This window comes from Camelus ferus, chromosome 7 (assembly GCF_009834535.1).
Source record: "Camelus ferus isolate YT-003-E chromosome 7, BCGSAC_Cfer_1.0, whole genome shotgun sequence".
NCBI lineage: Eukaryota > Metazoa > Chordata > Mammalia > Artiodactyla > Camelidae > Camelus > Camelus ferus.
This window is the reverse complement of record NC_045702.1, coordinates 14,788,659-14,815,375: the sequence shown is the minus strand read 5'-3', so window position 1 is coordinate 14,815,375 and position 26,717 is coordinate 14,788,659. Positions and strand designations below refer to the sequence as shown.

General features: G+C 40.9%; 2 protein-coding genes and 1 long non-coding RNA gene across 5 annotated transcripts in view; 2 read left to right on the top strand and 1 right to left on the bottom strand.

Annotated features, from left to right (window-relative positions):
- The window catches only part of DGKI (diacylglycerol kinase iota), a 397,841-nt gene that overhangs the window by 338,476 nt on the left and 32,648 nt on the right, over positions 1–26,717 (top strand). For all 3 annotated transcript variants that reach the window (XM_032483433.1, XM_032483435.1, XM_032483434.1), the window contains one exon: positions 12,825–12,850. In XM_032483433.1, coding sequence (XP_032339324.1) covers positions 12,825–12,850 — 26 coding nt within the window. The remainder of the gene's footprint in view (positions 1–12,824; positions 12,851–26,717) is intronic.
- Positions 1,253–2,125, top strand: LOC102509934 (proteasome activator complex subunit 2-like). Its single transcript, XM_032483436.1, is given in 2 exon segments — positions 1,253–1,634; positions 1,637–2,125. Coding segments are annotated over 2 exon segments (717 nt in total). The 5' UTR covers positions 1,253–1,345; the 3' UTR covers positions 2,065–2,125.
- The window catches only part of LOC116664820, a 70,741-nt gene continuing 54,898 nt past the window's right edge, over positions 10,875–26,717 (bottom strand). Inside the window, exon 3 of the long non-coding RNA XR_004321285.1 lies at positions 10,875–12,093. This is a non-coding gene — a long non-coding RNA (uncharacterized LOC116664820). The remainder of the gene's footprint in view (positions 12,094–26,717) is intronic.

Below are 26,717 nucleotides of genomic sequence, written 5' to 3'. Positions count from 1 at the left end.
TAGAGACGGTCCCTGGCATCTGCGTCACTCAGATAGTTGGGTTCCGTCCCTCCTTCCCTTTGGGCTGACTCTTGCTCTCTGGCTGATCACTCAAGCTGGAAAAGCTGCAGTTTAGCTGACGTGTGTCTTCCTTTCTTCTCCTTTCTCTCCCTGCCTTACCTCCAGTCGTTATCCTCTCTGTTCAGCCAAGCACATAATGATACTCTGTCCCTTTATGTATGCAAAATAGTGAAGAAGCAATTTTGCTTTGTTCTTTCTGCTCCTCAATTTGATCCGGGGAATTAACATATTAAAATAATAAAGATGCGCCAAATCCCTGACTCAGAGACTTGTTGCTGTTTCACAGGTGAGAAAGTCAGAGAGAACTCCGGTGGATGCTGGCAGCTGTAGGCACTGCTGCTGAACACAGTGTTTGGGCGGGGTGGGGAGGAAGAACTGTTTCTAGAAGCTGATGCGGTGAGATGTTAGCATGTCTCCCATGTCCTGTCTCTAGATTATTTTGGTTACACGAGTGAAGTTTAGTCCTTGAAGAGGTTTTGGATGTTCTTTGGATGGAGGGGCAGAAACTTGGCATTTGGGGAACCATAAACCATCAAAATTTTATGGATGGAACAGAATTCTCAGATTTCCAACTAAAGCCAGAGCATTAGGATGTATGGGGGCAATTTGTACAGAAAAGCACTTTTTCTTGAGTTTCCTAATAGGCAGAGAGCAGTGGAAAGGGCCTCTCAGGGAATTACTGAGTCTCCTTTAAAAACAAAACAAAGGAGATTTCTTCTCTTTCCTTCCAACAACACACTCTGCCTTAGGGCATTAAGGAAAGCAGGTAGGAAGGTAACAGAGTCTTTTGTGACAAAATCATTTAAGCGCCCTTCTGAAATTGGGCAAATCACTCCATCTCCGTCTGCACTCGGGAGCTTAGAGTCAGTGCTATCATGCCAGTATAGGAATGGGAATTTTGTTTTGTGCTCAGTGGTTGTGCTGGAAGTGACACGGGGACCTGCTCTTATTCGTCATCTGTGTCCCCTGGGAGCAGTGGCTGCTGGTGCAGGGTCACATTGGAGGCCTTTTGCATGCGGTTGGTCCTCTCTTCCCGGATACAGTCCTGAGTCTTCCTGGAGGACCTGACGCTGAGATCTCATCAGCTTGGTAAACGGAGCGAGGACGTGGGGCATGTCGGACTGGAGTCAAGCTAGAAGATGCTGGCAGAGGTGTGGCGGGTGTTAGTCCTGCATAATAAGGGCGTGGCTCTCCTCGACGGCCCAGCTTTTTAAGCATCAGGATTAAAGTTTAGTCAAGAGTGACAAGAACCGGAGACCGGCGATCTAGCAGCAACTGGAGCAGCATGGCCAAACCTTGTGGGGTGTGCCTGAGCGGGGAAGCCTGCAAACAGGTAGATGTCTTCAGGCAAAATCTTTTCCAGGAGGCTGAGGAATTCCTCTGCAGATTCTTGCCTCAGAATATCATATACCTGAATCAGCTCTTGCAGGAGGATCCCCTCAGTGTGACTGACCTGACTTCTCTCCGGGCCCCACTGGGCATCCCCATCCCAGACCCTCCACCCAAGGATGATGAGATGGAAATGGATAAGCAGGAGAAGAAAGAAGTCCCTAAGTGCGGCTTCCTTCCTGGAATTAGAAGGTCCTGACCCTGCTTGCTCTGATTAAGCCAGAAGTCTGGACTCTCAAAGAAAAATGCATTCTGGTGATCACATGGATCCACCACCTGACCCCCAAAATTGAGGATGGAGATGACTTTGGAGTAGCAATCCAGGAAAAGGTGCTGGAGAGGGTAAATGCAGTCAAGACCAAAGTGGACGCCTTCCAGACAACCATTTCCAAGTACTTCTCAGAACGCGGGGATGCTGTAGCCAAGGCTTCTAAGGAGACCTGTGTGATGGATTACCGGGCCCTGGTGCGCGAGCGAGATGAGGCAGCCTATGGGGAGCTCAGGGCCACGGTGCTGGACCTGAGGACCTTCTATGCTGAGCTGTACCATATTATCAGCAGTGACCTAGAGAAAATTGTCAACCCAAAGGGTGAAGAGAAGCCATCTATACACTGAGCCCAGGGTTAGAAGGGAAATAAATGACCTATATACTTTGTGTGGATTTAAAAAAAAAAAATGTTAAGAACCGTCCCCCGGGAATGCCAGGAAGATGTCCCTGCCATGGGAAGGTGCCCATGGTTTCCGAGGGCTCCACCAGTGATCCTTCCTTCCTTTCCAAAGCGGGGCAAATATGCAAAGTGCCTATCATGTCACTCTTAGAGGATCCCACCCTGTAGAGTCCGTGGTCCTCGGCAGACACCACGTGCCTGGGCTTCCGCGGCAGGTTCCGGCAATGGGAGGGGAGGTGGGGCAGCTTCTCTTTCCCACAGATGTCACTCTGTAAGTGAGGGTGCCTGTCAGGATCTGAGCTGAATATTTGCTTTTAATTTTAATAATCAAGGAAGAGGCTATAGTTCCTCATGAATGTGACTTCGGTACATCTACCGGTGACATGATATATTTTCTTCATGTGAGTCCTCTCTCCTGACCACTGGCTCTTCAAGGGCTGCCTGCATCCCTTCTCATTCCTTGGATGGTCCCTTAGGAATCCACTCCCTCCTGGCCCGCCTCTTCCCCCACTCCCCACCTCCACAGAGAGGGTGGAGCCTTCGGGAACACAGGTGAGACAGTGCTGGGGACAGCAAGTGAGCTTCTGTGTCCTGCCACTCTATTCCTCAGGCCCATTCACCCCGATTCTTCAGAGCCCGGCGCATTCCACATCCAAGGGTCTCTTTCCAGGTTTCAGCTGCCTCCTGCAGCCACGTCTCCTCTCTAACCACTCACCTTCAAAATAACCCAGCCACCCCTTTGCTTCCTTCTCAAATTCCCAACAAACCTCTCGTTTTCTCAGTGCATCTGCCTTAGATGAATAATTTGATTAAATTGATTTAAAGGATAAATTATGATTTTGAAATCCTTCCAAAAATGTTTGCCTGTGAATCTCAGGTTGTAGGGATACTGGCCAGTAACCCCTTGGTGTGCTCAGGCATGGGGTCAGGGGTGTGAAGGGGGTGTTTTTATTGCCACTGGAAATGGAGGAGGTGTACAGAGTGTGCACCTTCTCACGGGAACCTCTGGGGACCCCGGAACCCACAACCCTGAGGAGCCCAGGACGGATATGTCATTACAACATTGAGAAGCTACTTACTTGGGATTCAGGGGAATGGGGACCACATTTCCCCTTTTCCTAACTTTCCTGGCTCCTGTGCTGATCTCCAGGCATAAGGGCCCCCACCACAGCTGACACTGCTTTACAACTTTCTCCAGTGCTCTAACAGTAGTCTTAGCACCTCCTTGAAGTGGGATGGCTTATCACAAGTTCAGTATTTCCCACAGCTCCTGGGTGAGAGTTAAGCACAGAGTGGTGTTTAATATTCAAACACCAAGTTAACTGGATGACTCTGGGAGCCTCGGGAGCCGCCTTCACTTCCTGTCCTCAGTATTACCATGACTGACTTGTATGAATTTACCTTTTTCTCACAGAGCTCCTTTACTGGCTTGGCTTGTTTATAATACGTGACTTAGAAAAGCCCCTAGGACACAGAAGAGCTGGGGAGAAAGACACTTTTCACAGATTTTGCTTCCCATGCCAGTGTTGCGAACATGACTTCCCTCTCCTGAGAAGTGGGTGAGGTCGGAGGAGAGATGTTGATAGGAAAATTTCTGGAATATATTACAATTATCTTTGGGAGAAGTGCCAAAGCAACTCCCACCTCCACTTACTTTTTTCTTTTTTTCCTTCCATTTTCTAAAGCTAGATTCGGAAGTCCTTTTTGGATCTCATAATAATTAGCTGTGGGTAAGCCCTTGCTCAGTCACCTCGGCCCCACGAGGTAGATATTGCCTGTCCTGAATCACGTGGCATGTGAGGTGGCCTTCTGTGTAAGTTTCTTGTGTTGATACGGAATGTAGCACTCACATGATTTGCCTCCACGATTTAGAGCTCATGTTTCAACTTATGCTTAAAAAAGTCCACATTTCACACAAAACGCCCGATGGATTGTGTCTCAACAGGAGTTGTTGGCCAGAGCTCCCAGAGTCATTAGAATAAAGCCAGCAACTCTTTATAAAAGGTGTTCCCTGCTGATACTCCCTACAGGCTCTCTGCAGGTATATTTCCCTTGGTTGGATTTTAGAATAACATGCCTTTTCTATTCCTTTAATCCCTTTTTAGAAATTGGCCAGGCAGCTGTACTGCAAAGACTGATTTGTAATATGAAGTCTCACATCTTCTTTATCTGCATGATTGTACTGTGTCTGATGTACAATTTTTTTAACGTCATCCTCAAAATGCTAAAATATTTCCCAGAAGTGTTCATATTTCACACAATAAAAAAAGTGTGATGGTCAGGTTTTCATGTTGAATGAACTTGGTCAGTATTAGTCTCTCCCAGTCATCTCTCTTTTTAGAAAACCTCTTCCTATGTTCACCACCAAGTTCGCCCATTTCTCCCCATCTCTACCCACAGATTTCAAAGAAACGCCTTGCTCGTCCCCTCATTTTGTTGCAGTTCTTAAGGATGAACAATAGGTGGCAGTAAAATTTCAAGCTCAAAGGGCGTGTAGGGGCTTCCTCCTCACTCTGCAGACTGATTAAGGAGGGTGTGCAGGAGAAATGGAATTATACAAGCTAGTGGTAAAACAGTGGTGTTTTCAAAACACCAAATATAACTAAACGCAGGAACTTATTAAAAAACACAAGGTATTTCAAGTGCAGATCATGTGGGGATCATTGGGTATATATTTGGATAGCAGTCTTAAAGAACAGGAAATTATGAGCATGAGCAGAATTAAAGGAAATTTACATCAAACGAAAAACTCACCAAACAGCCTTTATTATTTGAGTTCTGAGACTTATTTCCTTACCTCCACACAAATGCCCATCTCTCTCTCTTTCCTCCAAGATTTTGCTCTTCCTGTGCCCCTCCCCTCTGTTGGCGGTGAATGTTACCTTTGAGGCTGTTTGGCATTCCCTGAATGGGTCTGTGACCACTTGAATAGAGAATGTGTTTGTCTTTCTCTCATTTCAATGCCACTTTGTGTGGCTGCTGTAACTTTCATCTCTCTCGCTCTCATTCTCGCCTGCTCTCTCTTTTACTGTATGTGCTTTGTTCGTTGTCTTAATAGCAATATTCATAATTAGAGGGAGGGAAAGCAAACAGAGAGGATTGTACAGTTGATGGAGATTCTCAGTGCTAAGAGATTTTGGTTCTGTTTACCTAGATAGAGATGCTTGGGGGCTGGAGTAATGATGGTCAAGATGTCACCTAGACCTGTGATCTCACTGTTGCTCCCTCAAGCCCTCAAAAGGGTGTCATAGGCTGGGCACAGCAATCCTTAGGCAATGTCCATCCTTGAGGGAAGCTCAAAGGAGGAAGCTGTTGCCCAGAGATGGTAACCTACAGCCATGCTTTCTAATCACATGAAATCATCCCTTGGCTTACTTGATTTAAATGAAAGTTCTTTGTCCATCAACAGTTTTAGGAAATACATTGGATTTCTGTAGCCTTATCACTTCAAGGTAAAACAGAAGGGAAACAAAGATGATGGTTCTGCAGCAGTGGTGTGTGGACTCTTGAAATGTGCCTGGGAGGGGTGTCCCACTAGGAAATCGGTTTCCACTTGGGCCACTTCTCAAGAGTTTGTTAACAGGCAACCAGCAGTGGTGGTCCAGGTGGGAAACAGAGTCCACCCCGGCAACGCTGCCCAGACCAGAATGTATCTGGTGTCTTTCAGTAGAAACAGATGTATCCGCACAGGATGGGAGGTTCTTCTACAGAAATAAGGGATTCCACCAAAGAGTGAGGAAGGTGGATGAGATAAGCCCAGGGGACTCTGGGGGCTGTGGTCAGGGGAGGGAAAAAGAAATAAAAGTAGGATGACGAAAGAGAGGGACAGAATCTTCAGAGCTGATACGAAGCCAGAGTAGAGTAAGTGACCCACCCTCTGCTTGCAGAAAACGGCGTTTTTGCCGTGGCCTCCACCCCAGAAGTGGGAGGGTGAAGAGGGAAGTCAGGTGTGAAGAGGAGAACTGGTGAAACAGATGCAGAGAGAGTTGCTCTCAGCGCGCGGTCACGGCCGCCTCGTTCACGAGGACTTCACAGCCAAGGCACGTGCTGTCTGTAGCGTGCCAAGTGGAGTGTAGACACAGCACAGCTTCTCACTCCCCACCATTCCTCCTTTGTTTTCTGTCATGATTCCGTGATGGGAAGGAGGGTAAAAAGGGGCCTTGGCTCTGCCAGCCAGGCCTGCTAGTTAGTATGAGTATCTCAGTGCTCCCCGCCCGTTCGCAGTCTTACAGGAACAATCCACGGCTAAGGATTTTCAGCATATGAATCTCTGCTTTTGTGCCTGTTCAGCTGCCTCTTCCACCTGTCCTGTGTTTGTATTCCAAGCTCACCTCTGTGTGGTGACCCCATCTGCTGGCCATTCCATACTAGGTGGTGGTTTAGAAATCTAAGCAGAGGGTCTATGTGTTGGGGACCCTGGGAAGGGAGATTGACATTCACTTGTGGATGATTATTTCCAAAAAGTATTAGACCCCTGTAGGTGGGTCACCAGTATATTCATCTAATCTATTGTTAGGAAGGGCTCTGTAAAATGGGTCGTCTATTGACCTGTCTGCCTCCACGGGAGGAAATGACAGAGATATTCCCAAGGAATTGCCAACTGGGAAAGGCATGGGTGCTACTGAATTAAAGCCATGAGATGAGAAAAAAAGTAAAATATTTTATAGAAGCTTTATGAAAAGTAGAGTCAGGACAATATCATTCAAATAAAATAGATCCTGTGTTAGGATGAGTTTGTATGTTTAGAGCATTTCATGGAAGTTGCCAAGAAAATGCATGTATCTGCACCCTGGTAATCATGGCAGCACTGTTTACAACAGCCAAGACATGGAGGCAACCTAAATGTCCATCAACAGATGAATGTGAATGGATATAGAAGATGTGGTATGTGTGTGTGTATAAATATGTACACAGCGGACTACTACTCAGCCATAAAAAGGAATGAAATAATGCCATTTGCAGCAACATGGATGGACCTAGAGATTATCCTACTAAGCGAAGTAAATCAGAGAAAGATAAATACCATATAATATCACTTGTATGTGGAATCTAAAATATGACACAAAGGAACTTATTTATGAAACAGAAACAGACTCACAAACAGAAAACAAATTTATGGTTACCCAAGGGAAGGGAGTTGGGGGAGGGATAAATTAGGAATTTGGGATTAACAGATAATACACTACTCTGTATAAAATGGGTAAACAACAAGGTCCTACTGTGCAGCACAGAGAACTATATTCAGTATCCTGTAATAAACCATAATGGAAAAGAGTACATATAACTGAGTCACTGCTGTACACCAGAAACCAACACAATGTTGTAAATCACCTATACTTCAATAAAAAAAAAAGAAAATGCCTGTATCTAAAACATATCACAAAGCATCTTATCACATGGTCAAGGCTGAACTAGCTGTGACGTGATGCCCATCAGCTCAGTTCGAGATGTACTGAGTGAGACAATAAAACATCACCAGGAATGCAATACTTCCTCAGGACTTTGGCTTTCATAATGATGACACTCCTTTGCTCTTACGTGTTGCTATGTTGCTGGTAGAAGACTGGGCACATTTTTCAGTGTCCTGAAGCCTTGTAATTGATCTACTTGAAAGATGAGAGGCCTCGAAGGGAAACGTGCGGATGGATGGAAGGCAAACTACGTGACTGTCCTGAGGGTGTCTCAGTGATGACGAGGTCTTGGAGCAGTGCTGTCCAGCAGAGGAGCCAATGGCACTTTGTGTCTCGTTCCCTCAGATTCTTGGTATCTGCATCCATTAATCTTATAAAACGATTCATTCCATGATGTTATAGCTGTATTGAAGTGGATAATTTCATATTTTCTGTCTTTTCCTCGGAAACATCCCTATTCCAGAGGAGAACAGATTCATGCCCTTGGGGACCTTGGAGACATTGTCTGAAGCTAACTGTCTCAAACACAGATATATTTCTTTTTAACTTTATTGCTTTGTTTTAAGCATGTAAGTGACTTTTGCTTTTGTACCCATAATATGGCTGTGCCAGTTTCAGTATAAAAATATTTAAAAGATATTTTACCAGTTAAATTATATAATCCCCCATCTAAAAATGGCCCTGTTTTCCTAGGGCCTCCCTTATTTTCATGCCCCCATGTACCCTAGCTTGAGAAGTCTTGGCCTTCATTTAAGAGGAGAGAAAAGTATGAATATTCAATTAAGCAGGGTTAACATTGGGGAAGGGACTTTCACTAGCAAATCTTCAAATTAAAATTCATAGAAAAGTAAATCAAAGTGGATAAAAAGCAAAACACTTCCACAGATACTTGAAAAAAAGGAATAAATGAATGGATTATTTCTTAATGTATTTTTAATTGTTATTCACCATATTTTTAATTGTTATTCACCACCTCTTAATCCTTTTTTCCTCCACTGCAGTGGTGACACAGCGGGGCTAACCCGCGGGTTTTTTCTATAACTTAATGGTTCAGAGATCTGGGCGAACCTTCACTTGCTCTTTTCCTGTGCTGTCGTCTTGTAACTGTTTTTGGCTCATCTTGTTTTTTCTTTAAGTTTCTGTTCACAGAGGCTCTATTTCCTTCTCCTGTTTCCTCCTTCCTCCCTTCCTTCCCTTTCTCCATTTCTCAATTTCACGGAGATGTGTTAACAGTTTTTAACCTGTCTCAGGCCTTCATCTATTTAGTGTGTTCCTAGCCTGAGTTTCATTTGTCAGAAGACCCTTGACCTGCTCTCTTCTTGGGGTATTTTTGTGTAGATATCATGCCAGTTCCTCTTTGTTCATTACTCATCTTTCCACTGGGTGAGTTCTTTTTGGAACCACTAGTTTGGGATGGATGATGAAGGCCACTGGGTTGGCGTGTTTCTGGAACCTTGACTTTGGGTATATCGTCTTATTAGCAGCACTTTCCTCCAGGGTTTGATTATGCTGCGAAGAGCTGGGAGCTGAGGGCTCTGTCTAGATTCTGTGGTGCATGATGTAGTCATGTCTCCGCCGTTGACTAAGATGGAAACACTCTTGTCTCCCTGAAACTTGGTCCAGTTTTGGTCCAGTTTTGCTATACTTGGTTGCTCTTCATATATGACAGTCTGGTTTATGGACATCTGCTAGTTTCGCCAAAGATGATGCTTCCTTTTCTGCTTCTCATTTTCCCTGTTATTGTCCATGAATTTCAAAAAGAACGGAAGAGCAGAGATCTTGCTGTGGACGTTTGGCGACAGTAGCCTGTAGCTGGTCTTCTATCTTGCTTCTGGCTCTCCCACTGCCTGCTCTCCACAGCTGCCTGCCCAAAAGCCCGGGTGAGTGAGTAACTTCTGTGCTTCAAAACCTGGCTCCATGTAGCTTAGAAGGTAAACTACAAGCACTTCAAATAGGCCCCTCAGCCCCTGAATGGAGCGGCCTCTCCCTCTTGTGTCTCTAGATCTGATGTTTTCTACTCCTTTACATTTGAGCAACGAGTTGCTTGTATATCTGATAAGATGTTGCCGAATTTCATATTTACTCCTTTTCATATGCCTGTAGCTTCCACCTAGAATTCTTTTTTCTTACTTACCTAATAAGCTTCTACGTACCATTCAAAGCCCAGCTCAGATGGTGTTGCTTTCTGAAGCCTTGTTTTACTTTTTTTGGAAGAGAATCGGTTTTCTCTTCTGTGCCTCCTCTTTACTCATCCATGTTTTGATTATTGCATTTTTTCACTATATTATAATCACTTGTTTACATATTTCCCTCCCTCACTAGATTTTGAGTTCCTTGAAACTGGTATCTTGTTCCTTTTTTAATACCTATCACTTGGCACAGGGCCTGGTACTTAATAGGGGCTCAAGTAATGATTATTATTCAGGTTCGTATCAACATAAATGGGAAGATTCAAATCTGAATAATAATTATTCAGGTTTAATGAAACAGGAGACAGATTTTTAAATGCAGGACTTGAGGTTTTGTTTTCATTGTCTTCCTTTGCTGAATTTGAATAGAATATAAATAAAAGTGTAAAATAATACCGAAAACAAATAAAACAGAGCAAAATCAAATACAGATATCCTCTAGACCATAATAAAAGACTTGTGATGAGGAAAGACCAAAGGAGAAGAACGCTAAATCCCGGAGTTATCTGAGTGCTAGTAAAGTGAGTTTGCACCGTGAGAGCAGCTGCGTCCTCGGAGGTGGAGTGTGTGGAGGAGAGATAAACAGGCTGGGAGAAAACCCCACGCCTCTCGGGTGCTGCGGGAGGAGAAGCTGCAAGCTTTCAGCTTTTGTGCCTTCCTTAGTTGTCGGGCAAAGGAAGATGCTCCCTGGGATTCAGCCTCTCTGTTTTAAAAATAACTCCTTAGACTGCTGATTTTGTGGTATTTCTTCTTTCCTGAAAACTCTCTATGCCCATTTACAGCAATAATGGATGATGTGCAGTGTCTCACTAGTACAGTTTACAGTGAAAGGTGAAACACTGAGTGAGATTGAAATACTCCATATGTCTTAAAATTCCACAATTCCAGGCGTGCAGGAGACATTCGGCACAGAAACTCAACATGACTAATCCTTAGAAAACGGTCTGAAATCGATAGTCCTTCCCCACTGCCTGGACATGCTGCAGAAGGCATCCCCTGGGGACCATTAGGGAGCCATCTGGAATTTTTCAAACTTAGTATTGGTGCTTTGCTTTTACAGAAAGGCAGCAAAAACACCTCTCCCAAGCCTTCCACCTGAGGCGCTGAGTCGTGCATTGTCATGGGTTTCCCTTTATTCCTGTAGCTCTGTGAGAAAGTAATTGCAAACCGTCCAAGACATGCTTTTGTTTATGTCCCATCAGAAAACAGGAGTAAAGATGCTTCCTTGTTGCTGACTCTCTTTTATCGCTAGGCAGCTGAAGAAATTAATCTAATTGCAGTGTATGTTTCTCTTTAGACTCCCCTTCCAATCCCTCTTGGGCTCCATCCAGCACCCTCTGCCCCTTTGATTGTGGGCGTCTCTGTTGCGGGGCCACGTTTGGAGCTTCAGGCTCACTCCCTGGACCCCTCCCTCCCAACTCGTTGAGGAGCTGGTGAACGTGAAGGTCATTTGAAGGTGGTGTGATGACTTTTTTAAGGAGCTCCAGAGTATGTCTGAGTCTTAACACTAGTGTCGTGGAGCTGAAGTTAGTTCACTTCAATACATTTTAGTCAGGGGCCCACTATGTTCTGAATGAGACGCGGTCCTAGTTCCCAGGGAGCTCCCAGCTTCGTGGGAGGACTGGTGTGTGGCCAGTGTGAAGTAGCGGCTCTCAGGGAGAGGACGGATCCCCTCCAGCTCGGGAGGCCGAGGGCACCTCTCAGGCAGCCGATTCTGCAGCCATGACTTAGTTCCATGTCAGGTTCCCTCCCGCTGCTCCCGGAGACCCATTTTCTCTCCACCAGAACTTGGGCCCCTGCGTACTTTTCACATGCAAATGTTTATTTGACGTGACCCATGAGGTTGAAATGATTTCACACTTTGCCCCTAAATGGAAGTTTGAGGCTTTCTCACTGTTACTACTGTGTCTTTTTTTATACTTTACTTACTGTTCACATAACGGACAAAAATGTTTCTCGTCAGTAGATAAAGCAGTATTGAGTATCCCAAAGTAGCTAAAAAGTTCCTTCAACTGCTATGCATCCACTGAGGCATCCTTGCCCCAACATTTGTCATCATGTCTCATAAACGTTAGTTATAACTATCTATAAATATTAGTTCTGTAAAGTTTGGTAGCTTTATTACCAAACCAATACATTTTCCTTTGGTCATCTCCCTGCTGTGGGCTCCCACAGTCCCATCATTTAGAGGAGAGGGCACCTCCCTCCTGGTTTCTTGCCTTTCCCTTCAAAATTCTGACACTTCTGAGGACAGTATGATGTGTCTCTCCTCCTCCCAAGAGGAGCGTGAGTTGGTAGTCCGGGTCAGATCTCTCAAGCTGGTGGGGGATTCATCCACAAGGTTGCATCTGTGTTGCTCAGAGTAATTGTAGTCCCCTGAGAAAGAAAAGGCGGTTATTAGCGTGAAAGGGACTGGTGTGAGGATCCATCAGTATCTTAATGTCATAATTACTGCTGAGTCTGAAGTGACAGGTGAAAGTCATGGCTTCATAAAAGTGCCAGGGGACCCGTGCCCTATTGCCTCAACCTGATTCTCACAGGCTGAGCAATGGGAGGCCCGCAAACAGAGGGGCTCCGCCATGCTCACTCAAACATCCATTCCACGGAGTGGAAGCAAACAGTCATGATAAAGGTCCATGTCATTTCTTTTCCTCTGTCTCATTTTTTCACTGTCCACATGGAATTCTTTTTACCTACAATCACTTAATCTAGTGCTTACTGACGTCCCTGGCATTTTCTCTGGAGACTTGACCTTGAGCAGTTAGTCACATCACGGGATTTCATTCAATCCCGCATTTCTGTGAGTTCTTTTTTTTTGTATGTGATAAATCCAGACTTAACTACATTTTTTTTCAGTCTTATGTCACCATGCTAAATTCTGACATTTTAGTAATATCTACCACTCAAGAATCCAGGTAAGCCTTCAGAGTTGTTGATTAGAAGTTACCATTCAACCAACACATGAATTACACCATCTACTATACTGAATTTGTATTTACCTGAATTTGGGGGGTATAATTTCCATGAGATTATCCTTGATCACTGTTGTACTTATAATTATCAGTATCACTTACAAAAGATTTACCATGCTTATTATCTCATTTTAGGTCACCAGTCTCTTCAGAAGATCACGGTAAGAATCTGTCTTACTTATACTTACTAATACAGGATTCAAAGTGGAGCTGTGGTCCTTACATTTCACTGTCAGAGGGAAGAATTATTTAAGAAAATGTCTCTAAGATGTTTGCCTTGAGGGTGTGTGTTTTGTTTTGTTTTGTTTTGTTCGTGCAAAATATCAAGCACTTTTAAAACTGAATTCATCCCAGCTAAATTTGACATCTTGTATTATCTTCAAATCTGTTACAACTATCTTGGTTGACAAATATTTCGAAACTTAATATGTTCTGCTTGATATCTGTCCCGTCACCAGATACAGTTGACTCCTGAACAACTCAAGAGCTGGGGGCACCAACCCTCCACGCAGTTGAAAATTAGTGCATAATTACAGTTGGCCCTTCCTGTCTGCAGTTTCTCTGTGTTCGTGGATTCAGCCAGCTCGCGTAGTACTGCCGCGTTTACTGCTGGGAGGACATCCTCAAATAAGGGGGCCTGCACAGTTCACACTCATGTTGTTCAAGGGTCAGCTGTACTTTTTCTGTGACTTTGGGCTCGTCATGTAAGTTTCCTGAGTCACAGAGTTCACCTTTAAAACTGGGATTTGTAGTAGATAGTCCAGAAAGTCCCTTGCAGATTGGACACTGAGATTTGCAGGGGGTGTTCTGAGTCTGAAATGAAGCTAGTCAGTAGAAGTCCAAATTGTTACACAATTGAGGTGAGTTATTTGCATTTTAAGTGACAACTATTTTGCTCAAAGGAGAAAATACATAGTTTTGACACATCTAACCTTTGGAGTTGTACGTGTATTCAGTGAGTCAGAACTTTTAACTGTTTACAGTGGGTCAGTGATGTTACATAATCATGTTATACAAACATGCTCTGAGAGGATATATGCAGGGACAATGGGATATGTGACAGAACTTTCTCCCTCAAGAAGCTTTATGGGTCTGTTGGGGGAGGGGGTGGTGAAATGACCCAAACCTACTGCAATACAAAGCGAAATGTGATTAATCTTACAGAAGAGGGATAAACCAGGCCTCTAAGAGCACCCCTGGCATTCCACTTCATGCCGTCTCTAATAGAGCTAAGGCACCGTCATCCATTTAGCTGGCCAAGTAAAAAAACATGACAGCTGTTTTAAGCTTTCCTCTTCACCCTCTTATTTCTAGCTGGTCACTAAATTCTGTCAACTCTGTATTTTTTATATATATATATATATATATATATATATATATATATATATATATATATATATATATATATAGTCTCAATTTTCTTTTCCATCCCCCATTCTTTTAGTTTAGGGCCTCTCCACGTCTTAACTTGGACTTTTAAAATTGTCTTGTAACTGGTATCCACACCTCTAGAATTCCTTCTTTATGAGTTCGCTGTGTACCCAGATAGCACCAAGCTGATTGTTCTATGGTAAAAATCCACTCCCACTGCCTACAGAGTGAAATCTTTTCAGTGACTGATTATATTCAGCTCTCCAATACTGGTTTTTAACATGGAGCAGAAAGTCTTAGATAGTGGAATCTTTGTCTTCCTCTGCGGCTCAGTGTTTCTTTTGGCACATGTCCCCCTTCTGTCTGTGCTCTGTGCTCCAGCCATGTGGCACTGCATCTGATTTCTGAGACTCGCTGTATTTATCATGTTTCCTGCCTTTATCCAGACGGCTCTGATAGAAGCTGCTCCTCCTTTTTGCCATATAAAGTTTATACCCATTTGAGACCTTGTTAATCACCTCATCCTCCATGAGAGCTTTCTGTCCTGCTTATCACTGCATCAAGTATTTTTCGTCACTCTAGAATTAGCATAAAAATTTGATGCTTGACTTACCTGTCTCCCCTATAAGACTGTGAGTTCTTTGATACAGCGTCCAACAAATGGCAAACATTCAAAAGATGTTTATTAATTGAATAAGTTAAAGAGAGCAAGAGGGAGTTTTTAAGCAGGCTTGTTCTGCTGCCATATAATAAAATCTCTCCCAGTATTGGAAGGAAGTTGTATCATGTTTTGTGAAAAATCATAGGGCAAATTATGTTCACGCCTATTAAGTCAGAATTAGGCAGCAACCACCTAATGATGACCCACTAGTGTGTGCTGTTTTGCTCATGGGTGTTGGTAGGACTAGGTTTTTTTATTGTATATTGAGATCCTTGGTCTTCCAGGTTCAAATGATAAACCAGGGGAGGGATATAGCTCAGTAAGTAGGGTGTGTGCTTAGCATGCACAAGGTCCTGGGTTCAGTCCCCAGTACCTTATTAAAAAAAAAAAAATGAAGTCTCAAATGATAAACCAGAAACTTGTGCTTGGTTTTTATTTAAACGAGGGTTTCTGTTAATGACCTTTGTTTGCATTTGCCTTCCAATCTGTGCAAGCTTATCCAGAATGAAGGGAGGGTGGGGCTTCTGAACTGCAGTTCTGTCCTCGGCTAGGAATGCTTAAGGGGTTGTGGGCTATCAGTGAGCATATGCAGTGTCCTTGAATGTCCTGAAAGGTGACGACTACCAGGACAACTTGCTCTGTTCTAAGAGCACTTCAGAGTGGATTATTTTAAGAGCTGGTATATGTGATTAGTTAAAGAATTATGATCCAAATTAGAGGGCTTTTACACTTTTGTGGCCTCAAAAACTGTATCACCTGTCCATGCCTCGTAGTTTGATTTTGCAACTTCCAAAAACTATTCAGATAGTAATGGCAAAGTTATAATGCTGATTTATCTAACCTCATCTGATTTTTTATCATCTTTTAGCCCATGTATCCTTAGAAAAATATTCTTTTCCTTTCCTTTATCACCAAGATTTTCTACTAGCACTTAAAATGTTTTATGTTTATGCATTTTTAAGTGTTCGTATTGCTGTGGTTAGCATAAAACCTTGACTAGTACATCATCAAGCTTGTATCTGTACACAATAATGACACTGCGGTATACTCATGAGAGAGGTAAGCAGCAGCATTTTTGCTTTCTCAAGGTTATGGGTGGAAAAGTTGAGACACATGGGTGAGTGTATTGGGAAATGGGAAGATAAAGCTCTGTGCCTCTTGACTTTGTCTGCTTCCCACTAATGATCCTTTTCCTCTAATAACTGGCCACTTTGGCTATCTCCAACGCTGACTTCATTCTTGGGAAAACAGAGTTTTCCAAAGTCCAATAACCCTGACATTCCCAATCGCCTCCAATTACCCTTTCATAGAAAATGTGCTTGAACACTGTGGCTTTGTCATTTTCTCTCTTAGTTTCAGGTTCCTTAGCTGTAAAGTAGGGCTCTTCACATCTTCCCTGCCTACCTCATGGAACTGTTGTGAGTTCAAGTGCACAGTCACCTGTGAAATCATTTTCCAGTTTGTTAAAAGCACCCCAAACACAATGCTGTAATTATCAGCAGTGGATGAGGAAGCGTATGTTTACTCTGGCGTTTGGTCAACATTTTATACTGCCTTTGACAAGGTAAAAGATGTGCTGGGGAGGAGGTGTGGAAAATGCTTCCTTCAACATTATCATTAAATATTAAATTTTAATAGAAACCTTTTTATGTCTGGGTAAGGGGGAGTAAAATGGTTAATACACACTTTAGCCTGCAGTGACTAAGGGACAGTTCATGATTAGATGTGCGGTCATATAGAACTGACTTTGTAAGGCCAAAGTGAAAGGTAAGCTGTTTCTCTCTATATCATAGAATATCAGAGTCATTAAGAAAAAGGCTAAAATTTATTGTTTCTTAGAGAAACAGAAACTTAGACACTGTGCTGAAGTGCTTCAACTACAGCATTTCACTTCATCTTTAGCAAATCACACTACACAGTAAATGTGTTCCTCTCAATTTTTAGTGGGGGAAACAGGCTCAGAGAACTTATGTAGCCTACTGAAGATCACAGCTAGTAAGTGGTAGAGTTAATTTTCAGACCTCGTTCTAACACTTATCTCTTGCTCGTTTACCCATCATGTACCCAGAAAACAAAAGAAATGATTGTCAGCATTAAGGTCAATTGACAGAATTATAGAGGGAAAAAAATTTCCCTGTAACAAGAGTTTATTTACTACTGTGTGAGTCATTTCTTTTTAATGACAAAACAAAACAGACCTAAAATAACAACTTCTCCCTCCTGCTGGGAATGATTTGTCCCTGTAGAAAAAGTAAATACCAATGTCACATTCTCTCATAGTTAGTTAACTGAGTGAAACTGAAGCTTCGGGGAAGCCTGCCATGCTGAGTCCCAGCGGAAACATTACATTTTAATGTTACAGCTGGAAGCGGCAGTCCTACTCCTTGTCAGAAGATAAGCCTGGCAGTGATGGATTGCCTTGTCCTGTGAGTCTCCTCTGCATTTAGTGCATAGCACTTCATCATTTAAATTGCTCCTGGAGCCACCTCGGGTGCCCAGGCTGCTTCGCCTGCTCCGAGCTCTCAGATACTGTCCCGTCGGTCATCTTAGGCGGCTTCTCTTCCTGGCCTCTCGAAGTGCCTCTCTGCTGCTGCCATGTGTGCACTGTGTGTGTGTGTGTCTGTGCCATATGTGCACTGACAGAGGGTCAGCCTCCAACAGATGTCTGTTCACTTATGAAATAGAAGACAGTACTTGACTCCCCTGGAAGGAAGTGCTGACAGTCTGGTTTCCCCTGGCGGGCCGGAAGCAGGCATCCCTCTCCCGTCCTACCCCCTGGACGTGGGCAGTACGGGTTCTCATGTTGTATGGTAATGTTTCTGTTGCCGCAGTAACACAGTGGACGAGGGTGGGAGTGCGGGCTACGTGGAGATAAAGCTGTAGCAGCCGCCGTCACTAGTGTAAGTGCCCAAGGATGAGTCCACTGACCACTCGGAGGCACTTTTACTTTGCAGTAGGTTGTGGTGCGGCCTAAAGCTCCTTAATACATCAGTGGCTGTCTCTTGGCTCAAATGCCATAAATTCATTTTTCTCTCTGGTATAAGTATATATGTATACACGTAGTTTTAGTGAAATAGATAATATTCATTAAAACATATGAACTCGTATCAGCTCAGTTTAAATTTATAACCAGAGGAACTACCGTGTGCCCCCAGCCCTCATCCAGAAAATACTTGTACTCTGGAGGCTTCATGTCTGCCTTTCTGATTATGTTCTCCTCCCTCTCTTATGGGAACACTACTATTCCATTTTTGTTAAAAATTTCCTTCTTTTTTTATCATTTTACTACATATTTCTATAATATAAATGTGTGTCTGTGTATCTAGTTTTGCTTATTTTGAACTTTTATAAATTATTTTGCAAACTCTTCTGTGATTTCCTTCTTCTGTTTTGGAATGTTTTTGTGATTCAGCCTTGTTGATGTGTCATACTCATTTCATTAATTTTTCATGTCGTATAGCATTCTGTTGTATGACTATGTAGCAATTTATGTATCCAAATTCTGCTGGTTAATGTTTAGCTGGACGCTAGGGGTTTTGTTTGATACTGGTTTGTTTGCTATCCTAAACAGTATTAAGAACATTCTTTTTCGTAACTCCTCCTGGTGTCCATGTGCAAGAATTTCTCTAGGGCTTAAACCTAGCGGTGGTGTAGTCAGGTAGTAGGTTATACACATATTTAACTTACCACATGATGACAGACTGTTTTCCGAAGTGATAATTCTAATTTACACTCTCAACTGCAGTAGGTAAGAGTTCCCATCAATCCACATCCTTGCCAACACTTGATATTAATTAATTAAAAATTTTTTTTGCCAATTTGGTGGGAGTGTCAAATGGTACGTCATGATTTTAATTTGCATTAAATAATTACATATCAGACTGAACATTTTTCATGTATTTATAGGTCACTTGTGTTTACTCTTCAGTGAAATGCCTCTTTAGTTCTTTTGCCCATTTCCCCCTACTGGGTTATCTTTTTCTTAATAATTCATAAACATTTTTATGTATCTTAGGTAAAAAATATTTGTTGATATGTGTTGCAAATTTTCTCCAGTTTGAGGTTTACCTTTTAAAATGTTTTTGAGGAATAGATCTTCAATTTAATGTAATCAAATTATTAATATTTTCTCTGTGGTTTATACCTTTGGTATGTTCTTTAAAGGAATCCTTTCATAGCATAATCATATGGTCCCATTACCTCCTCTACAGTTTTTATAGTGTAGAGTTTTCAGCTGTGTCTTTAATATCTTGGACTAGATTTTGTGGTTTGGTGAGGTAAAGATCCAGTTTTATTTTGATTTTTTTCTTATACATAACCGGTCATTATCATTGATTTCCTTCACTGACAGGCAGAGCCTGTTCGGTCCCCCCATATTCATGTGTTTCCAGATTCCTTTTTCTGTTTTATTGATCCACATGTCTATTGTATGATACCACATTGTTTTCATTGCTCTAAACTTTGGTAGAAATCTTGATATCTGGGGGATACCTAAAATTTGTTCTTCTTGTCTTGACTGTACATGGACTTTTGTTTCTCCATATAATTTTAGAATCAGCTTATGAAAGTTTTATGTTGCAATTTTCATGGAAATTGCATGAATCCATAAATCAGTATAAAGAGAACTGATATTTTAATGATAATGGGTCTTTCTGTCTCAAATCATCTCTCTTTACATTTAATTTTTTAAAGACAAATTGGCCTTTTAAGATGCCTATCAACAGAGCTTTATAATTTTCTTTATGAAGGTTTTGGCCATCTTTTGTAAAATATATTCCTAAGTACTTTACATTTTTAGTGACATTTTGTATTTTTAAAACTGTATTTTCCAAGCTGTCATTGTTGGCATTTTAAGAGGCAGCTGACTTAATATTGTTTAAAGATTCTTATTTCAAAATCTTCAATCAAGATTCTGCTAGTCTCTTGCATTCATAAACTTTTATCTGAAGGATCCTTTTGTGAGGAAAGAATTCCACACAGGCAGTGTCATCCACAAGTACTGAGAATTCTGTTCCATCCTTTCCAGCCATCATGCTCTGCATGTGTTCTCAATTCTGTCTCTGCTGATTAGAACCTTCAGTTCAGTATCGAGTAGATGTAAAGATAGTCAGCATCACGGACTTGGTCCTGCTCTCCAGTGAATGCCGTCCACAAATCACCAGTCAGCGTGAAGGTCACTGACACGTGGTCGTGGTGCTGGTGGTGTGGTGGTTTTGCAGACCTTTAAAGGATCTTCCCCTTCATCCAGATTTGCCGACTTCAATGAGAACTGACTTGTATTGAATACCTTTTTCTTCATCTTTTGTGATAATGATATGCTTCTTCTCATTTGGCCTTTTATTGTAGTGCATTTCATTAATTGATTTTCTAATGGAAAGCAGTATTATATGCATAAGATGAATTCAAATTGGTTATTACATTTATCTTCCTTATATATTGCTGGGTTCAGCTTACTAATATTCTGTGTAGGATTTTTACATCCATGTTCATGTGATTGGCCTTTTTTTTTTATTGTATAGTGCACATATGGTATTTCTAGCTTCATAAAATGAATTGGAAAGTGTTTCCTCATTTCCTAAGATCTGGAAGACTTTGTATAACACTTGAGTTACCTATTTTCTGAATAGCTTGGAACATCCCATTAATAAAACTGCCTGGGGCTGGCATCTCCTTTGCAGGAATAATTTCAATCATAGATTTGTATTTTTATGTATGTTTAGGGAGACCATATTTTCTGTGTCTTCTTGAATCAGTATTGGTAACTATTTTTAAGGAAGTCATCCATTTTTTAGTTATTTTTCATTTTCTGGCATAAATTTTTAAGGAATATTATCTGTGTGATCTGAGGTTACATACACCTTTCATTTTTAATACCATTAATGCCTGCTTCGTGTGTGTGTGTGTGTCTCTGTCTCTCTCCACCCTCTCATCAGAGGCCTGGAGCCCTGTTTATCTTCTTGGTTTTTCAAGAAACTGTTTTTTTACCTAAATTTATTGGTCTTTTTTTTTTTTTTTTCTGTTTTATGTTTATAATTTCCTTCTTCTAATCATTTGGCTTATTTTTATCCCTCTTCTCTTCTGTTTCTAACGTAGACATTTAAGTACAAACATTACCTGAAGACTTCCTCTTCTCTCCGTAGATCTCCTGGAATTCCATTTAGATGCAGGTTAGACATTTTCATGCTGTCCTGTACCTGTCTTACCCCTCTCTCTACCCTATTTTATCTCTCTTTGTTTCTCTGAAATGCATCCTGGCTAAGTTCTTCAAAGTTGTTGACTTGTTCATTTTTACTGATTTTTTACTTATGTTCATTTAAGATTACTCTAGGTGAGCTGCTCATTTTTTTGGACTTTTATGCATGAAAATTCTTTCCCTCCTTCAGAGATGTTCTTCTTTCACCAGAGAAAACTACCAAACTTGAGTAACATAAATTCTCCATTTGTGGGTTTGAGGGGATGGGTGTTGTTTGGTTGGTTAGAATGCATAGGAAACACAGAGACAGTAACTCAGAGTGCATCATATCTAGCTGTTGGCAGAAGACTTCCATAAGAGTTTTGTTTTTGTTTTTAATTTCACACACCTTTGTAGTCTTTATTTCTTATTCCTTGTTGCACTGCTTTAGCTCTTTGGGGACAGAGTTTTCTGTGGGAGTTTATGAGGGCAGGTTCCAGGCTTTCCCTTGTCTCCTGGGCTGCACACAGCCACCAGAGGGGCTCAGGATCCTCAGCGTGCGGTGCAAACCTTTAGGGCGTCTGGTACTTCTGGCACCTTGTCATCTACTAGGGTCACTGAATTTACTTTGTTTAATGGATCTACTTTTTTAACAGTGGCGAGTGTGTGTGTGATGAGTTTTTAAAGACTATTTCATTTTTGCTGTAAGATAAAAATAACAATGTATACTATTATCATACTAATACCCTTATACCCATCACCCAGGCCAATAAATAGAAATCCCTCCACGTGGTGTCTCCACCCTAATTTCATCCCCTCCGGTCCTCTAAAAGTAACCACCACCCTGACTTTTATAGTAATTTGGGTTATCTCATATATTTTATCACTCAAGTGTGCTACTCTAAATACTACAGTTTAATATTGCCCAGTTTTTATAGTATGCTTTTTAAGTCTCTTTTAAATACAAGTTCTCCATTTATCCCTTTCTTTTATTTAAAATTTATTTTTGATGCCTTCAAAGTTTTTATAATCTCTTAAGCCTAAATTCCAATATATCACCTTGTGGTTATATAAAACTTAACAACTTTATCTTCAAGTTATTTTCCTTCTGTTAACATCAACTATAATTAAATTTCATAATTTTAAAAATAACAGTAGTATATAATTTAAAAAAAAAAAGAATTTATTTTTCAAACACCCAGGCCATTTGAACTGCAGAATTTCACATAGACTGGATTTGGCTGAGTGTTCACTAAGGGCACAGTTCATGTGTTTCTCTGTCCTCCGTATTTTCCACAAATTAACACCTAGATCCAGAGGCTGGATCAAACTCACGTCTGACCTGTTTGGCAAGTCTGTTGGCAAATGATGTCTGGATGTCACTGTTTTGTGGATGTCCAATATCTTGATTTATTAACTGGGGTTGTAAACAGTGATATTCTGATTCTATCATTGAGATTTTCTGAATTCTGTCCTTTTAAGAAGAGAAGATTCTATCATCTCCTCTACTATTTGATCACTCAGCAGTGACACAGTTCCCTGCAAGAAAACAGAATCAATGTTTGAGTCTGTCCTTTTATTTATCTGGTTATCAAGAAAATTAATTGGTTCCTATCACCTTAAAATTGACCAGTTTTTAAAAATAACTATGAATTCATGATTTTAACATATGTTATGGGCTTAGTGCATTGCATTTCTTATTCCCATTGATGTTTTAAATTGTTCTATCTTTGGCTAAAGGGAGTACTTGCAGGTTGGCTTCTAAGACCTCTAACATTGCCCTAATACTCTCAGAGAGCTTCCTTCATATGGAGGGTGATATTCTTAGATAACTTTCTTGATGTGGCAAGATGTTACAGGCTCATCTTCTGTATTTCTTGCCCTAGACATCATTTCTCTAAAACCTCTTAGATTCTTTTAATGAGAAACAGTATTTCAAGACCAGAATCTGCACACTAGGTACTATGTTGGTGATTGTTTCCAGGTGATCAGAGCTAAGAGTGATACATCCTTAACTAATCTTTTATTTTATCCCACTTAAACAAACATACAATACTCTTAGAATACTACCACACTCAATTATGATTATTGAAAGCTATTAAAACACATTCCCTTGCATTTTTATTGACTTATGACATCTTGATGTTAAGATGATATAGCCACTGCATACTAAGCTTTCTCCCTCTTAACATTAATTTTTAACAAATTATAAAGTCGATAATGCTCATCATCAGTCATTATGCTGAAGTCTCTCTAGTTATTTTGGTTGTTTGTACCACAGTCTCTAGATTTCTTACAAAACTAGTATTTTCTGAGTTCTTTCATGTAATAGCAGTTTATCTGAGCCCTTTATCCTTGAAAACTGTGCTGTATACAGACTCATTGGGGCACATGTTCTTTACTCAGTTTTAAAAATATTCCCTTCTCTTGGCATAAAGCATTGCTATTGAAGTCTGATGCTATTTTCTCCTTATAAAAGTCAACTTTTTTGATCTAAATACCCAAAGAATATTTTATTTTCCTTCAATGTCCACTACTTTTATGAAGATATGCCTTGGCACAGATCAGTTTGCAATAATAATGTTCTCAGGTATAGCTACACTATTTAAATACAGAGTTTAATTTTTTTGAAATTTCAGAAGTGTTCTGAATTGTTTGGTTTTTTTTTTTGTTTTGTTTTGTTTTTTTGCTTTGGTTTTATTCTTCAGGAACTCATTTTGTATGTTTTATCTTTACCTATTGTCAACATCTGCCATTTTCTGACATTCTTTTTATCCCTTTTCCATTTTGATTTTTAAAAGTTTATTTTATCTTCTTTTTGTAAGGCTTTATTGGTTGAATTTATTTGTTCTTGTGTTCTTTCTAGTTTAGTCTTAACTGCAAAATGTTTTTTCCTTTTATTTCTAGTTTTTGTTGAATTATATCACCTGAGTTCTGAGTTACTCTAGTATGTGCTATTTCTTTATATTGTGTATCACTTTACTTATGTCTTTAAGCTCATGAGAAATAGTACACTACTACTTTTTTGTTTCTTGAGTCTTTGTGGGACACTTCAATTGTAGGAGTGCTTTTCTGGTCCTTATTCTGTTTTTTTCCTCATATGAGATTTTACTTTTTTTTTTTTTTTTTTTTGCTATTCTATATGTAATTTTTCTGAATTTTAGAAAAACATTTGTGAACTATTCTAATTTCAGAGAGCTCTTTCTTCTGTTGGTAGTGTGTACTGTTTTCTTGTTTGTTTATTTATTTTTTTAATTGCGGTACAGTCAGTTACAATGTGTTGGTTGCAGGTGTACAGCACAATGTCCCAGTAAACGTGGTGGCTTGCTTTCTCAGACTTCCTGGCTTTGATCGCTCTCCTCACCTTTATCCAGACCTCTTTGCTTTATTCCTATTGTCCTGTTCTCTCAGTGTGTATTACATTCAGACATTTACCTTTAGTTTGGGTCTCGCCTTGAAGGCGAGCCCTCGATGGTCAGTTTTAAGTATTCCCAGGGGCTACAATGCTCCAGATACTTTTGCCGTTACTGGGGGCCTTTGCATTCGTGTGCTGTGGAAATAGGAAAAGCTTCTGACAGTTTCTGTAGCTGTTCTCACATCGGCCCTGGGCTGTTCAGTGAGCACCTGCTGGCTGTTTTGAGGCTTCGTGTTCTCAGGTCCATCAGTGGCCCCACTGCTCCCCTGTGCTTTCTGCACAGACAGTGATAAAACACAGGTCACTTGGCTGTTGGTAGCTTCTCTCCAGCTACTCGTAATTTTGAGGTTTATAAGGATATCTTGTTACTTTGAGTCAATGTTGACCATGTGTTTTTTATTCTACCTAGTTTCTCTGTCTCTTTATATGTGGTGATTTCAGAATATTCAAAGTCTGTTGCAACTATTAGCACCATTTTCCTACATTTCCTGATTTTTTTAATCCAGCATTTTAGCTTAAATTGTTAAGAAAGTTCAGTGTATCTCATTCCCTTTTCATATTCATTTTTATTCAAATTTATACATTTTGAGGATTATATAAAATTTTTATAATTTTCTAAGATACCTCCTGAAATTAAGAAAAAAATTTAAAGAATAATTGATTTTTGAGAAACTAAGGTTGGAAGGATTAATGGATTGGGTCCTTGTGTTTCAGCAAAATTTCAGCTACTTCTTTGAAATTATTTGGCATTGTGTATTCTTACTTGAAACTCTTACTTAAAACTCAAAAAAAGGTCAGTATTTATTAGAACTTAGTAGGTTTCAGACAGGGTCTTACACTATGTTCTGTTGAGGCTGAGAGGTTAAATAACTTTTATAAGGGTACACCAAACTTATATACTGAACCAACTGTTCTAAATGTTTTTAATATATTTAATCTTCACAACAATCACAGTACTTCTATTATTCCCATTTTACAGATGAGGAGACTAAGGCGCAAACCTACTAGATGACTTGTCCAAGGTCACAAGTATTGCTAGTAAGGGTTAGAACTAGGATTCAAACTCGGATACTCTAGACCCAGAGACCATTCTTAGCCACCCCTCTATACAGGCTCTTAATAGCATTGCTAAGTTTTGAGCTAATGTAATAGGAATTGTTGATCCTTCTTGTTGAAAATGTTGATCCTCCTAATTATTGGTTGGGAAATGATCACTAAAAAAATAAGGTTTTTTATTTTTGTTCTCGTATCACTGAGCAGTACCATTTAAAGGTATATTCTCAATCCACTTTTACCTCCATACTTCTGTCATCAAAGAAACAGGGGTCTCAGTTCTTGTCAACAGCCCTCATTCTTTAAAAAGGTAGAATTTTTGTAAGGTAGCTATTTCTTTAAGGAAACATCACACAGGAAGACAGTTATTTCATGCCCAGAATAATCAAGTGGATTAAGAAAGATGTTTTTCCCTTTTATTTTCTATAAGCTATTATAGCAAAATGTGGTAAGTAAACTTGGCCGATGATACAGATGGAGACATCTGCAGATCTTTCACTGCCTTGCTAGGACGAGTTTCCAATATTGGCCATCACGGGATGCCACTTGGCAATAACCTTGGGCTACCTAAAGCAAAGTTGCTAGATTGGGGTTCTTTGTGTGTGTGTGCCCCCAGTTCAGTTTATGACTATGGAATTCCCCCACTGGCTTTTTAATTAGATTCAAACGTTTTAGTGATCACTTTTGAGGTTCTTCCTCACCCTGGATTTGCTCGTGTTGCTTCAGCGAATTATTTCTACTCCCTGCTTGTAGGCCGCTCTCCAGATCCCAATTCCCTTATAGTCACACAGCCATACGGTTTATATCCCCCCAACCCCTCTCTGGCAGACCACCTTCACTGTCCTTCATTCAAGTCCCTCCTCTGTGCTCATTAATTCCCATGTTTTGGAACCACTTCTATAGAGTCTAAGGACAAACAATGATGAATTTTTCTGACAACTTAAATGCCCATGATTTCTCCTCCCCTATTCACTTACTGTTTTTCTGAGTGTATTCCAAATTTTACCCCCTATGGGTGGTGCTGCCCTTCTGATTTAATTATACACTCCGTGAATAGAGACGTTGCCCCATTCTGTGCCGTGCCCTGGCACAGAAGTGATTCTCTCTATACAAGTCTCACTGTTGCATTTGCTGCAGTATGTGGTGTTGGCAGACGGAAACTTTCAGTACACATCTGAGTTCCATTGTGGCCTCATTAACATTGTTCCCTGTTGTAGAAGATAGGTTAGTGCTGGTCCTTTTCCAAAGAAATTCAGTCCCTAATGTGCTGCAAAGATGGCCTTTTATGGTGGTCTCACTGGGTGCTCCCCAAAGGCTGTGTGAAAGGAAAGGAACAAAAAGGACAGCGTGCTTTTC